The sequence below is a fragment of the Gymnodraco acuticeps genome, unplaced genomic scaffold (genome assembly GCF_902827175.1).
Source record: "Gymnodraco acuticeps unplaced genomic scaffold, fGymAcu1.1, whole genome shotgun sequence".
NCBI classification, from domain to species: Eukaryota; Metazoa; Chordata; class Actinopteri; order Perciformes; family Bathydraconidae; genus Gymnodraco; species Gymnodraco acuticeps.
Genome location: NW_022990015.1, coordinates 1,490,498 through 1,504,641, shown reverse-complemented (window position 1 = coordinate 1,504,641; position 14,144 = coordinate 1,490,498). Strand labels below are relative to the sequence as shown.

Genomic DNA, 14,144 nt, shown 5'->3' with positions numbered 1-14,144 from the left:
AAGAGCCTCTTCCTCCCCTTTGTCTGCTTCTGTACTTATAAATATGTAACAGTGGAGTCCGAACCAAAGAAAAAGCATAAACACTTATCATCCTAATGAAGAGGGTGATGTAACGTCTTGTGTACAAGCAGATGTGTGATGCGTATTTATCAAAAACTATAATTATATTCACTAGACCTACATTATGGTACAAAAGGATATAACCATTAGAAAACACCAGAAAACTATTCTGTGTGCTAGAAATTGAATGTTGAGATTTATTTACGTGTATCAACGACATGAATCATAAACCATGCTGTCATGTCTTTTAATATTAATCAGAGTATTCTTGTTGTAGTATCCTTGTTGTTGTAACTGACTTTTCTCAGCGGGTTATTCCTACAATATTAGTTTTAACAAAGGTTCGGCAGCTAAACCAGAGGTCATGATTTGAAAAAAAACAAACATAGAAATGTCTAACTGGCAACTAGTATGTGATGATATTCAATCCTGGAGCGTCAGTGTTCAAGGGGAGTACTCTTACGGCCCGTCCACACAGCGGCGTGCGTTGACGCTTCACCATTCACTTTGAATGGGGTGACGTCACTTTGCACCGAACTGCATCGTGGGAAGCGACGCGGAGCGTTGCTGGCGTGGCTCGCTGTAAAAGTTGAGCAATGTTCAACTTTTGACGCCTCGGCAGAAGCGTCAGCCAATCGAATCATATGCCAGTACAAGCTCTAGCCAATCAAACCGCTGCTTGTGTGTCAGGGGCGGGAGATTCATGTGATTGGTTGTTGGTCGAGTTTCAGACACGCCCGCCGGCAAGCGTCAACGCACGCCGCTGTGTGGACGGGCCGTTATGACCATCCGCAACATGATGTACTCGTAACCTACGGATAATAAAAATGTAGCGTTGGTAACCTGAAATGGATATTACAAAGAACAATGGTGTTGTGTGGAAGTTAGATGGCAAAACAAATGAGTCAATCAAGTGCAATTCTAGCCTTTTAAATAAGAAACAGAAACTAGACGTAATAATTATGTGTATTGGTTGCGGAGATTATATTATTTGCAATTGTTAAGTATGAGGCCTCAATGCTAAAGGTTTGGCCTTAGTATTGGCATTGAAGTTTCACTCGAGTCAAGCATCTGTTTAACTGAAAGATAAATATGCGGCGATGTTTGGAAATCCCAGAAGGTTGTTTGACAAAATGTGAAGATATTTTTTAGTATACTCTTTTGACCATCTGGATGAACAATATTATGTCTGCAAATTATTTGTAACTTGTTTAAAAAAGCTGAATCTCCTAATCAAAACAAAGATGGTTGTTATGAGCATGGGTAGACATGACTTTAAGGTTATACCGTTTTTAAAGCCATAATGATGATAATGATTATAAGATCAGAATCATTATTTAAATGTTCTCATGTTGATACATTGCATATTTTTTCATCTGATACGGTGCACACTTACACTCACCGAGCTTGAGTCTCTGCTTCGGAAAATTGTACTGTTCTTCTTTTCCTCCTTTTTTCCCATAAAGCCAGCAGTCTGAAATGTGGAGATGTCTAAGTGCGGGCAGGGACTCTATTCATCCTTCTCCAAAGCTTTTAGATGGCCATTAAATCATCAGTGAAGTGCAGACAGTAGCACAAGAGACCATCAGATGAGCAGCGTGTTTGGACTATTAGTTGGCGCTAGTACAAAGTAAGAAGGAACCACGAAAACATCAGCAGGTCATTGGGTTTTGCTTAGTTGTGTTTGCCTTGGCTTATATGCATCATGACATTCCCTGAAGGTGCCACTTTCAATGACAACTTTCTCATGATTTGTTCAGTTTTAAATTGGGACCTGTCAGCTCTAGCCTGTCACATCAAATGTGTACTCATGACGCCAGAACCCTGTCTGAGTTGCTTCATGTTCTGTTCGCAAGATGTTGTGTAACAAATCTGAAATTGTTAACCAGAATTAGGCGTGGAGTAAGAGAGACATGGGTGGGTCTATCCATTAAATACTTCACTGGTACAGGTTTTCTACATGTTTAAGATTCTATTTGACGGAACAGACCAGGTTTTATGGATTAAAACTGAGTCATACATTGAATGTTTTAAATACGCCTTATTTGTTATGACCGTTTAATGGAAAATGTGCCTTGTGTGTGAGTCCATGATCCTTCAATAGCCACTAAGTACATTTTATAATGTAACAACACTTCCCTTTTTATAATACGAAAGTACATAACAATTTTAATATCATATTTGATCTCATGAATATCCGGTTAATTGGATGGACTTTTGCTTTACATTTTTGATATACCTAAGATCCTTTAATCCTGTCTGTCACATTTTAAAACCTCAAAACACAGTTAGCAAAACATCTGTCTTTTGGTTACTAAACCATGAAAACAACCCATTCGTGTTCCCAGAATATGCGATGTTAACACACTTCTAAAATGCTTACATTTTCTTTACAAGCTTACCTAATAGCAAAGTGATGTTTATTCCTGGTCTTTTTTACAAGTGCCTCCACACAGCCTGCCAGAATTGAAAGTCCAGCATTCAAAACCTTCAACAGTAGATAAACCATCTGCTTCTGCAGCTACAGCAGCTCAAAGCTATATTGAAACAGCTTCATAATTGTTGAGTTACTAGCTGAACAGATCATTGAAACATTAAGAAAGAGCTGCTATACTGAATTGTATAAAATAGATCAACTACAGCTGATTCCAATCTCAGTCGGAGACATAGGTTGAAGTTATTTTATTTAAAGGGGACCTATCATGCAAAATGCACTCTTGTAGGTCTTTTATACATGAATATGTGTCCCCGGTGTGTCAGGGAACTCACCAAGTGTCAGAAAACACAACCCTCTCTCTTTTCCTCCATACCCAAATCTCTAAAAACGGGGCTGCAACGGATCTGATACATCAGGGGTTCCCAACCTTTATTGTGCCAAGGACCGGCAGATACATTAAAAAAAAATCGCGGACCGGTTGTCAATTTTAACTGATTTTAATATTTACTCACCAGCAGGTAGCAACAGAGGCTAATTGTATGTAACAGCCTGAACAAATACTAGAACAATATGCATCCAAAACATATTAACAACGTTTAAAAAAGAGCCGGTGTCGCTTTCTGGTTTTTCGGAAAACCAAAAAACCGACGTTATTCAGTTTTTTTAAACCAAAACGGGAAAACAGATAAATCAACGTTTTGGTTTTGTTTGTATGATTTACGGATAATCCAGTGATGGGAAAACGAGGAGAAGGTGCATTATGAAGGAGGTGTGTGTGTGTGTGTGTGTGTTACACTGGCATTTGTTTTCAGAAGATATTATGATAGTGACGTTCGTTCCGGTGCACGTCCGACAGCATTTAGCACTACATCGAGATTAAGATTAAACTAATTTATTTTGGGAACACCCGCATATAGGCTACCTATGGAGTTAGCCAGATGTGTGTAAATTACTGTTCATGGTCATTTGAAAACAAATGCCGGTGTCGGACAGAGAAAAACACAGAGCTGAGCACACGCACACGCACACACACACACACACACACACACACACACCATGCGCCTTGGTGACTGGACATCGCCTTCATAAAACTAATAAAAGGGGGAGTAATCAGGCAGTTCGATGTGTGTAGAGGTGTGTGTGGTTAACACAGTAGCCTGCAGTCACTCGCTGTTCTGATGAAGGTAAACACAGCAAAGGCGGTGCGTAAAAAGGCACCGCTCTCGGCGCGCTGGTGCTGCACTTCTCAGAGGCGGAGTATACGTCCCGCTGCCTCCTGATGCTGCAGCCATTTCATGAAGTGAAGGAGGTTTTCCTTCTATAAAACAGCTGCGGGCAGCAGATACCGTGAGGTCCCGGACATGAATTCATAGATCAAGGCAGACTGGTTTACTCTCCTGTTTTGCCAATCCGGTGCTTAAACAAATAGCTCTCCACCCCTGGCCGACATGTCCTTAAAATGAAGTCCGAGTTTGAAATATATCTCAAATAATGTATGCACTGCCATTTCCCCACATAAACATAACGGTCTGCAATTAAACGGTTGTCTCCTGTGCGCTCCTCTTCCTACTTGGCGCACCGGTAACTTTCTCGTGCGCACAAGAGGCTGAGACCAGGCTGAGCCGCCGAATCCCTCGGAACATCATAAAAGCCATTTTCAACGGTTATCTGGTGAAAGATTAACTAGGCTACTGGATGAAATAATATGACTGGTATAGGTGCAAAAATTAAACACTTTTTGAAAAAAATATTATGATAAAATATTTTTATATATTTATAATTCTGCAAATATTACGATAAACTCACAGCTATTTCGCGGCCCGGCAGTAACACCTATACCGGGGGTTGGGAACCCCTGTGATACATGACTGATACATATTTGAAATATCTCTGACGTCAGAAACGAGGAGCTCCGCCTAAATGGGCAACTCTCCACCTATCAGGAGGAGACAGCCACGGCCATTGCCGTTCGAAAGCGCTGGAGACGCTGTAGTACATATGCCAGGCCTGTAGGTGGCGCTGTAGTCTGCCACAAAAGCAGCAAAGAAGACTTCTCACAGATTCAGCCCTTGCAAAAACAGGGCTAAAAAAGAGCAAATAGAGCGAAATGAGGCATGGCTAAAATACATGATCTGTTTGGTATTTTGAAAAAAAACTTTGCAGACATGTTTTATATAGGTATGGCCCTACAATATGTTATTCAAATATAGCATGATAGGTCCACTTTAAATGGACATAAATGTACTGTAAAAAGGGGACTTTTGGGATTTATTTTGTTCAATTTCAGTACAGAACGACATTGAGAAGCACAGAGAGCAAACAAATGAAGAGATAAGTAGCTGTAGCCAAATTCTGAAGATTGATTAGATTAGAACAGGTACATCTTTGTGGTTTTTCTTTTACTGTTTTCAGACATTTGGAACCAAGGTCTGTTTGTTTTTTTATAATCTAAATGGTACCCTTTTTGCTCGTTTGGGCAAAAAACACATGGGGTTATTTTTGTCTCTTCTCCACTCTTTTATTTGCCCTCGTATCCCAAGAAGCCTGTTTGATCTTTCTTGCTTTATGTGTTTGAGTTAGTTCACCTTTTGGGAATTCTGTCCAGTCACAATTGTTTTCTGGCAGCCATGCAGGAGAGAAGTGGACAGTACTGCTGAATGAGACGTTGCTAATATCCTCCCCACTGGTTTCAGCTGAGAATGAATGACCTTTCTCCCCAAATAGATGACATCACTCTTTGTGATTGCCAAAAGCGCACCACTGCAAGAGAGGCACAGTCGATCAATATGATTCTCTAGAGGTTGCCTCAGGACTGTAGTTAAAAATGCATTGCTTGGGTGGGATAGAGAAAGCTTATCAATTAGTTACTTTATCAAGTTTATCTACGGAGCGCAGTTTCTCTGATCATCCTGACCGTTTAAATGTAAGCTTTGCTGTAATGATTTTATTCTAAGTTTTCCTTTTGGCTTGTCTATCTCATTTACATCAGTGAGGGTAGACTTGAAATTAGAAACATATCCTAGTACAGTGTTTCCCCTAGGTTTACTGCATTGGCAGGGTGCTGCTCGAAAAAAAAAAAAGATAAAATAATTTTTTGTTATCCTCTGGAGCAGAGAGAGGAGCTGTGGATTATTGTTATTGATATCGTACACGTATTTGTAGTGCATTAAAAAGTAATACAGTACAGTGTTACGCTGTACTACTTTTATTCAAACTGTATTCCCTTCTTATCATGTAGCCTACACTTCTTCCTTTCATTGATACATTTAAATCACCTGACTACAGCATATAACATACCTGCTGCAACCCTGACAAGTCTAACATTAAACAAGCTGCTTGTCATACATTGCTGACGATACATTTTAAGAGGCAATTTGTTGAGTCACTGCCGCTAAATGCCGGTAGCATCAAGCTAGCAAATCCTGCATTAGCCTCACATCAACAGGTGTAGAAAGAACATCCAATTATCCTGAGCTAATTTACTGAATAAACCAACTCGCATCTTTTGTCTTTTTTTTCACCCAACTCATTAGACTATTCTTCTGCTGGCGTTTCATTGTTGTTTTCTGTCAAATTCAATACTGTAGTTCAAAACCGCGGTACCTGCTCACCATCTGTGAGCTATTTTTAGAATGCGCACGCTACGTTCGTTGTCGCGTTCGCGCGCGTCCACCTGGGTTGGCTGTGTGTGTCCTTCTCCCGTGGCGATAACGGCTTGACGTTAAAAAATAATAATAAACAAATTTGAAACTGAGGGACACACACAAACGGGCAGACAGCAGAGCTCGGGGCAATAATGCAGATTTGTTTGACTTTTTTACACTTTGTTGTTCTCCTCCTTTCCTCCGCTCTTGTCTCTGTGAGTGTGTGCATTCACTTCAGAAACAGAACGGAGGGACAATGTGAATACGCAAAGCAGTGGACACTGAAACATGCACATACATTGGATAAATAACATAGGCGTTTCGTTTATTTAATAAAAGAACACATGTTCAATGTGAAAAGTGACCGTAGATAGATTACTTCAGTTGCAATTTGGTGCTATATATTTTATTTTTTTAAAATAAAAAAACAAAACAAAAACACCTTGAATTTCAGGTGGGGCCCCGCCAAGACAATGATAGGGGAAACACTGTAGTATAAAGGATTACAATACTACAACAACAACAACCCCCCCTACTTTATGACTAAAGTGGTTATGTCTTTACATATTTAATGTGTGAGGGGTCGCTCTTAGTGATACACACCTATTTTGAATCGGTACAACATTATGTATCTCACTCATTTCAGTGTTTACAAATATTTGTCTTTAGACCTACAATTCAGATGAGAAGCAAGCCCATAAAAAACCTTAAATATGTGAGAAATCTTGTTAAGATATCCAAAGATGAATGCAAATTTGCCATGCTGATTTATTGGTTGTCATTTAACTGCATTCTTGTAAAATGAAGAAAATCTCCAGCTCGTTTTTATTTGAATGATTTTCTCTAATAAATATCTTTCTGGCCTTTTTCAAAAACGATTTATTTCCCTAAAACTTGAATTTAACAATTTGTTTCTGCATTGGTTATGTGAAATGTTGGGTAAGCCATTTTGTAACTTCGAAATCTGTGTTTAGCTGGTCTTGAAATGAATACATACTTGCCAGGCCAAGTGTGTGTTTACAAAAATAAGCTTCCCCAGGAGTCAAAGCAAAATGAGGAATCCTATTATGCAGCAAATGTGCCACTGACTAGAAATTAGGACACAACTGAATAAAGACTAACTATGCTTAACAGAGGCTTTACTCTCCCAACCTATTTTAGTTATATAACTTTGTTTAGTCGAATGTAACAGCTAACATCTGAGTCCCTAAGGTTTAGGAACGTTTTCCTTAAAAGCCAGATGATAAATTACCCTCTTTGTTGTGGTCAGCAGGCACTTATTTGGTTAGGTGTGTCATAAGTCGAAGTACACTTAAAATGCTTCTTAAGCAACTACATTAACAGACGAGAGACACAACCCAAAACAAAATTTAATTAAACTTCCATGTGACATAATGTTTACAACTACTGTTTTAAAAGCTGAAGCTCAGGCTTTGAACCAAAAAGATCAGCTCTGCAGAGATCTCATTAAAACACGCTTGATGCTCTCAATTCACAGTCACTACTTTTGTCTGCAAAGCATTATGGCCTCAGTCCGGTTGCTTTTTCTTAGATATTTGGAATGTTGTCTTTTTAGATTTTCAAATAAAAAATGTGTTGGCCTTTTACCTTTGTTAATAGTACAGAAAATAGATTAGAAATGTCACAAAGGGAGAAAACATGCAGTCCTTGGGTAAGATTCGAAACCCAGCTGCTGCGGTAAGGTGTGTTACTGGGGTTAAATTGTGTGTTTAAGGGTGATGAAAACTATTTATATTTCTATAAAATGATGTAAAGGTGGAAGGTACATCTTAAGTGGCCCAAAGGAACCTAACTGCATATATTCAATCACAATCAAATAGGTCTAAAAGGACAATTCATCATACTCCTACCTAGAGGATTGACATCGCTGCTTATAAACAACTCTTAGGATGTTCTAAATGGCTCATTGTAGATCCAAATGATATCAGACTTGCTGACCACCTCCACCCTCTGTCTTTCTACAGGCTGAGAGTCTAGATGGAGCCCTCTGTGTGCCCGACATCAAGCTGCACAGCAACCCTTCTGCATTCAACGTCTACTGCAACGTGCGGCACTCTGTGCTGGACTGGCAGCAGAGAGAGGCCTCCCTCGTGCTGGCCTCCAGGAGCTCGGTGCAGAGCGGAGACTCGGACAGCGAGGAGGAGGAGGAGTACCGCGAGCCTGCTGTGAAGCTGCCAAAGGTACGAGCAGGGGGTAGCATCGGTGCTGATGTGGTGGGAGCAGAGCTCGGTATCAAGGCGAGAGCCAGCCTGTGCCCTTTATCTTATGGATGCAATAATCCTTCATCTCCTTGGGCTTGTGTGTAGGGCTCATTCTTTTTATTATTGTGATAATTGGAGTCACTTTACCAGAGGTTGGAAACCCCCTTCCTGTGAGGATAACAGCTTTATATCCAACTTCTACTCCTGTTCTGTTGCCTGTGCTGTTTATTTGTCTTATACTGTATCAGAGATGTCAGTTGTCCTTCAAGGTGTTAATGTTGCTCCTGAGTGGGTACAATATTAAATAAGCAAGGTGTTCTGATTTTAAGATCTGTACTAAATGTTTTTTTTTAATCTTTGAAGCTTCTTTTGAGGTTTTTTGAATGAAGCTTTGAATGTCTGTTGTCGTATTTCTGAACGTCGTCACCCTGGTTATATAAATGTAATTTATGGTGCTATTACATTACTGCTTCCTGCCCCCTGAATACAGGTGTGTGTGCATGTCACTGCAGTAAACATTTTGCAATGTAGCAAATAAGGATTGATGCAGAACATTGCATTAGAAAATGCTGATTTTTAAATATTACATCTAACTTTTATTATCATGATGTTGAGTTTTTACATACTTATTGGAGAATCAAACCATTCAGTACAGACCTTTTATTGCCCTGTAAGTTCTCTTTGATAGCATATAATAATAATTTAAAAAAAGCCATGCTAAATACTAGGGCTGTACCCGAATATTTGTTCGTTGGAGTACTATTCGGGTTTCAATTTCGTTATTCGGATATTCGTTTTTTTTGTTTTTTCCCCGTTTTTTTTTTTTTTTTAAATTGAATTTATTGAAATGTCCAATATCAACCAACGTAAGAGCTTGTGCCTCTTCGGGGGGTGCTAACACTTAACCATACACGTTATCGTTTACTTTCTCCCTCTTTATATGTAGATAATAATTGTCTCCGTTAATCTCCGTCACGTTGTTTCCAATAGTGGCGAAGTCACGCCCATCTACTTCCGCCCCATGGGACCTTATTTCGGAAAAATTATGTATTGAAGTCAATGGAGAGAGAAAACGTATCTTTCGATCCCGTTTGAATTGTGCCATGAATTACACATATGATGTTTGTCAATCTTAAAAAATAATTTCCATGTCAAAAAAGTCACAGTTTGTCTTAAAACTGTTGAAATATTAGACTATGAAAAATACGCAACTAGAAAGACTACAAATCCCAGAGGCACGTAAGTGAATTTAGCTAGCTGACATTAACGTTACACATTACACTCGTGTTACTCACCGAAACCTTGTAAAGCCGGTCCCGCATGCTGGAACCGACTAACTCCCCTTTTGTGGCACATGGCCAGACTTGTAGTGATTTTCACCTCTTTTAATACTTTTCGCTTCATTCTGAAAGAAAGAGGTGAAATGTGCTAACGTGACGGCCATCTTGGTGTTGGTCACGTATGCAAGACCAGAGATGTAGTTCATTGAGCGTTTCACACAAAACAATGTGTTACTTCACAGTTTTACGACACATTTACATTTTTTTGGCTTGCAAAATTATCTTTTTAATTGACAAACATCATATGTGTAATTCGTGGCACTATAAAAAGGGATCGAAAGATAATCTTTCTCTCTCCATTGACTTCAATACATAATTTTTCCGAAATAAGGTCCCATGGAGGTCCCCCGGAAGGGGAGGGACTTCGCCTCTCTATGCAACAACAACTTACTATCAACTGCGCTAACTCTGCTTCAAAATAAAGGCATGTCCATAAATAGGAAGCCAAGCCAAATTACACTTAAAACATATACAACTGCAACGAAAGTAACAAACACAATGCGATATCCTTTTCAATTTCAAAGAACACAAATTGGGTTACATTAACAAATAACTATAAAACAACAATACTGTAGAATAACAAAATGAATGCCGTGAATACACCGAAATACACGTGTTGAAGCGGTTCGCTGCTGATTACTACGCCCCCCCCCCTGATTACTACCGAATATCCTGAGCCCGAAAGATGGTATTCAGGACAGCCCTACTAAATACATTATTACAACATCAACATCTGAAAGGCAATTTCTCAAGGATTACTTTAGGTGCTATGCGATGATGACTTAACGAAAACGTACAGGGTGTTCGCTCCCTTTGTAAGAGAGACTACTGGTTTTTACAGCACCACAAAAACAAATGCGAGTAGTCCTGTTTAAGCTTGTCAGGCAGCAGTGGCTCCATAATTCAGCCATTATAAAAAGTAGTAAAGGATAAGGTAATAGAGATGACTCCAAATTACCCTAATTACATCACGATTACGTATTTATCTCTCGCACTCCTTTTGAAAATGCTCACTCCAACAGGACAAACCTTATTACAGTGTCACAGTAATTAAGCAAATGCATGTGTGTGCATGTCTGTTGAGAGGATTGCATATTGATTGGAAGTGCTTTTCTCTGCTTGCTTTACATACTGGTTAGCAGTAAGCAGTTAACTAGGCTGTATCCGATGTATTGTCTTTCACATAGGCTGCTGTTGACATGAAATGTGTGGATGATTTAGTTGTAATTTCAAGCCATATGTCAAAAGTATTTGAGTGCCTGTACTGTAGGCTTTGACAAAGTATCATTATGTCAGTTTTGTAAATCTAACAATATTAATGATCAATAATATCTACTTGCATATCTGTTCATCTATATATATTCAGTGTTTCATCTTATTTACTTTATCCGTTTAGTGGTACCTTTTAAAAAAAAAAAAAAATCACTTCTACGCTTCATAGAAGGAAACATTGAAGCATGTGCGTCACAGCCAGTATATGAGGGTGGGACAAGTCCCCCCCACCTTTTTAAAATGATTAGTTTAGACCCCCCCACTTTTCCCATGTGGAAAGTCCATGCATCGGTCTATCCACTCGCCACTCTTTGTAGAGTATATGTAGTGTCAGTGCTTCATTATCAAATCCATTCCACTTGCTAATTGTGAGAATGCCCAAATCAATGAAATTCCGTACCGTGTTTTCACTGCTACTTTGTACCAAGGCAGATTCTCAGCCGTACACATGCTGCGTACACATGAGCCGTACACATGCTGCGTCTTTTGTGTAGCTGTGTATTTAGTTGTAAAATTATGCGCGCCACAGTTTCCACGCTGCGAGGCTCCGGCGTTAACAGTTCACGAGCATGCTCCACTAGCGAGGCAAAGGACTCTCTGAGTGTTTAGATAGTTAACTTTAGTCTAAGTAGTGGGTCTCAAACGGTTTGGTAATCATTTATGTAAATAAGAATTTCCAAGGCACACCTTTTTATATGATCATTATAGTTATAAAAAATAAGAGAATAACAGGTATGAAATAATTCCAACTCCTACTATAGGACAGTAACACAAAAATACACTTTAAAAGGGGAGTGATTTGTAGAATATGCATAAAGAAAAAGTAAATCTGTTTACAGTTCTGTTTCACATGGGTGTTGAGAGATGTATCCATAGATTTAGTTGCTCTCAAAGTGCACCAGATTGATGCTTTTAACTTCAACATTAAAACATAAATCTTCCCCCTAGAGGAGTTGAGGTCCACCACCTGCCCACACCCCCTGTCAAATTGTCCCACCCACATTGGATGCTTCCTACGCCCATGCATTGAAGCATACATTTGATCCACAAACAAGCCGTACTGAGAGACAGAAAGTCATTCTTTATTTAGGCCAAACTCCTTTCCTAGCTTCTACTGTGGGTCTCTCATTATACAAAATGTTAATAGTGGATGTTGAAGTCAGCGGTAGTAACTGTAAACACTGTGAGCCCACGTAGCTAAATGTGGGTGCTTTTACTGTAGGAAGATGAGGCCCTGCTGTTACAAGAAAACAACCACTCCAAGATTCTGTTATCAATTCTGTTTTAATCAGAATACTTACTTAAAGAAATGACAATAATAATAACAAGGACAAATATATTTAACACCAAGTGGCATTATGTTTCATTTTCATTTTCTGTTAGCTAGACCTGGATTGTGGAATGACAGCAGTTTGTTCATTAGCTCTTTTTAAACATGCTTTCTTCTGTGTGTGCAGATCATTGGCATCGGTCTCTGCGGGGTTTTTGAGCTGATAAAAGAGACTCGGTTCTCTCACCCCTCCTTGTGCCTGCGTAGCCTGCAGGCCTTGTTGGACATGCTGCAGGGACAACAGCCTGAGGGCTTTCAGACCGAGCCTCCTGATGTGCTAGGTAAGGTTGAAAAGAGTTCTTGAAGTGCCTACAATCTTGTTTTTGACATTTGTTATGTTGTCCCTGTTGAAGATATGTTGTTGCAACCCAATGATCATTTTGAGACAGTAGTTAGAAATAGAAGTTTGTTTTTATTAAGTCTAATTTACACACAATGTCTAACTTGTCTCCCTCTTCTTCCTCAGACTCTCTATTCCAGCTGTTGTTAGAGACCACGGTCCGGAGCACGGGGCCCAATGACCCCACAGGACAGGCCATCACGGCTCTGTCCTGCGCCTGCCTCTTCAGTCTGGTGGTTGCCTGGGGAGACACTGGCAAAATACTGCAGGCCGTCTCCGCCATCCTCACCAACAACGGCAGCCATGCGTGCCAGACGATACAGGTAATTAACCGATTCAAATACTTTACAGTGCATTTGCCAACTTGACTACACAATTGTCTTTTATCTCTGGAATTCATAGGTGTGGCTTTTCTAGAACAAGTTATTTAATCAGATGTCTTGTTTGTACTGCCTACCTGTTGAGATTACTATCTTGCTTTGATCAAACATCTTTATCTTGGGAGATATTCCAGATAATTTTTTTTATGAAGCACAAGCTGGAATGCCATATATCTTATTTACCCAAACTGGAATGATTATCTTTAAACCTACATCTACCTCTACCTCTATAACAGATTGAAGCTTTTTCTTCTGATTAGTAGAAATGCCTGAGATCGCCAAAGTGCATTATAGAGGTATAGAGGTATAAAGGGATCTTTGGCTTCAACATGCATTTCCTTTATATGAAGAGACTGCAGCAGTGTCTGGACAGCACAAATTGAGTTTTGGAAAATGTCAAGCCACTCTGACTTTTCCCTGGCTGCATTCTTACGCCAATTATCCGGTCTTCAGTTTCAATCTCTAGTTTGTCAATGATCTAAGTTTATTTAATCTCTGCTTCTATTTGTTTTATTTCTTCTGCTTTATATCAAAACAGTTCATGCAAAAACTTTCGATCACCTTTTAACAGACAGCAGCACCTAATTTAATGTTGTGAAAAGGCTTTGAGACCTTAAAATAGTTTCACCTTTACCTGCATACAGATAAAATGACTACACTTGGACAAAGTATTTTTAGCCTCACACGTTTATCCCCCTTGTGTTTCTATTTCCTGATTACTCATCTTTTAGGCATTGGCTGGACTGTGAGTCATTACAATAGCAGGCCGGCTGTGTGGGTTCATGTGCTGTACACGCCTGTATGTTTGTTTGTTTGCATGTGTGTGAAAAGTAAGATCAGCGGTGAGTGTAACAAAGGATGTTTTTAAAATGTGTGTGTGTAAAAACGGGAGGCGTTTGGTGCAGTGAGTTGTCCGTTGGTGTTCGGATCAGATGGTCACAGGTTCAAACCCCACTGCAGTCAGCATGTCATTGTGTCCCTGAGACACTTCACCCCAAAATGGCTCCTGTGGGGATTGCCCACAGTATTGAGTATGTAAGTCGCTTTGGATAAAATGTAAATCTATGTAAATATAAAAGCGTCTATGTAAATGTAGTGTAAAAAAAAGAGTTTCGGCAG

General features: G+C 39.6%; 1 protein-coding gene across 25 annotated transcripts in view; it reads left to right on the top strand.

Annotated features, from left to right (window-relative positions):
* Positions 1-14,144, top strand: part of mycbp2 (MYC binding protein 2) — a 72,721-nt gene that overhangs the window by 4,348 nt on the left and 54,229 nt on the right. For all 25 annotated transcript variants that reach the window (XM_034213627.1, XM_034213637.1, XM_034213629.1 and 22 more), the window contains exons 3-5: positions 8,127-8,342; positions 12,433-12,586; positions 12,772-12,968. In XM_034213627.1, the coding sequence (XP_034069518.1) occupies positions 8,127-8,342; positions 12,433-12,586; positions 12,772-12,968 (567 nt within the window). The remainder of the gene's footprint in view (positions 1-8,126; positions 8,343-12,432; positions 12,587-12,771; positions 12,969-14,144) is intronic.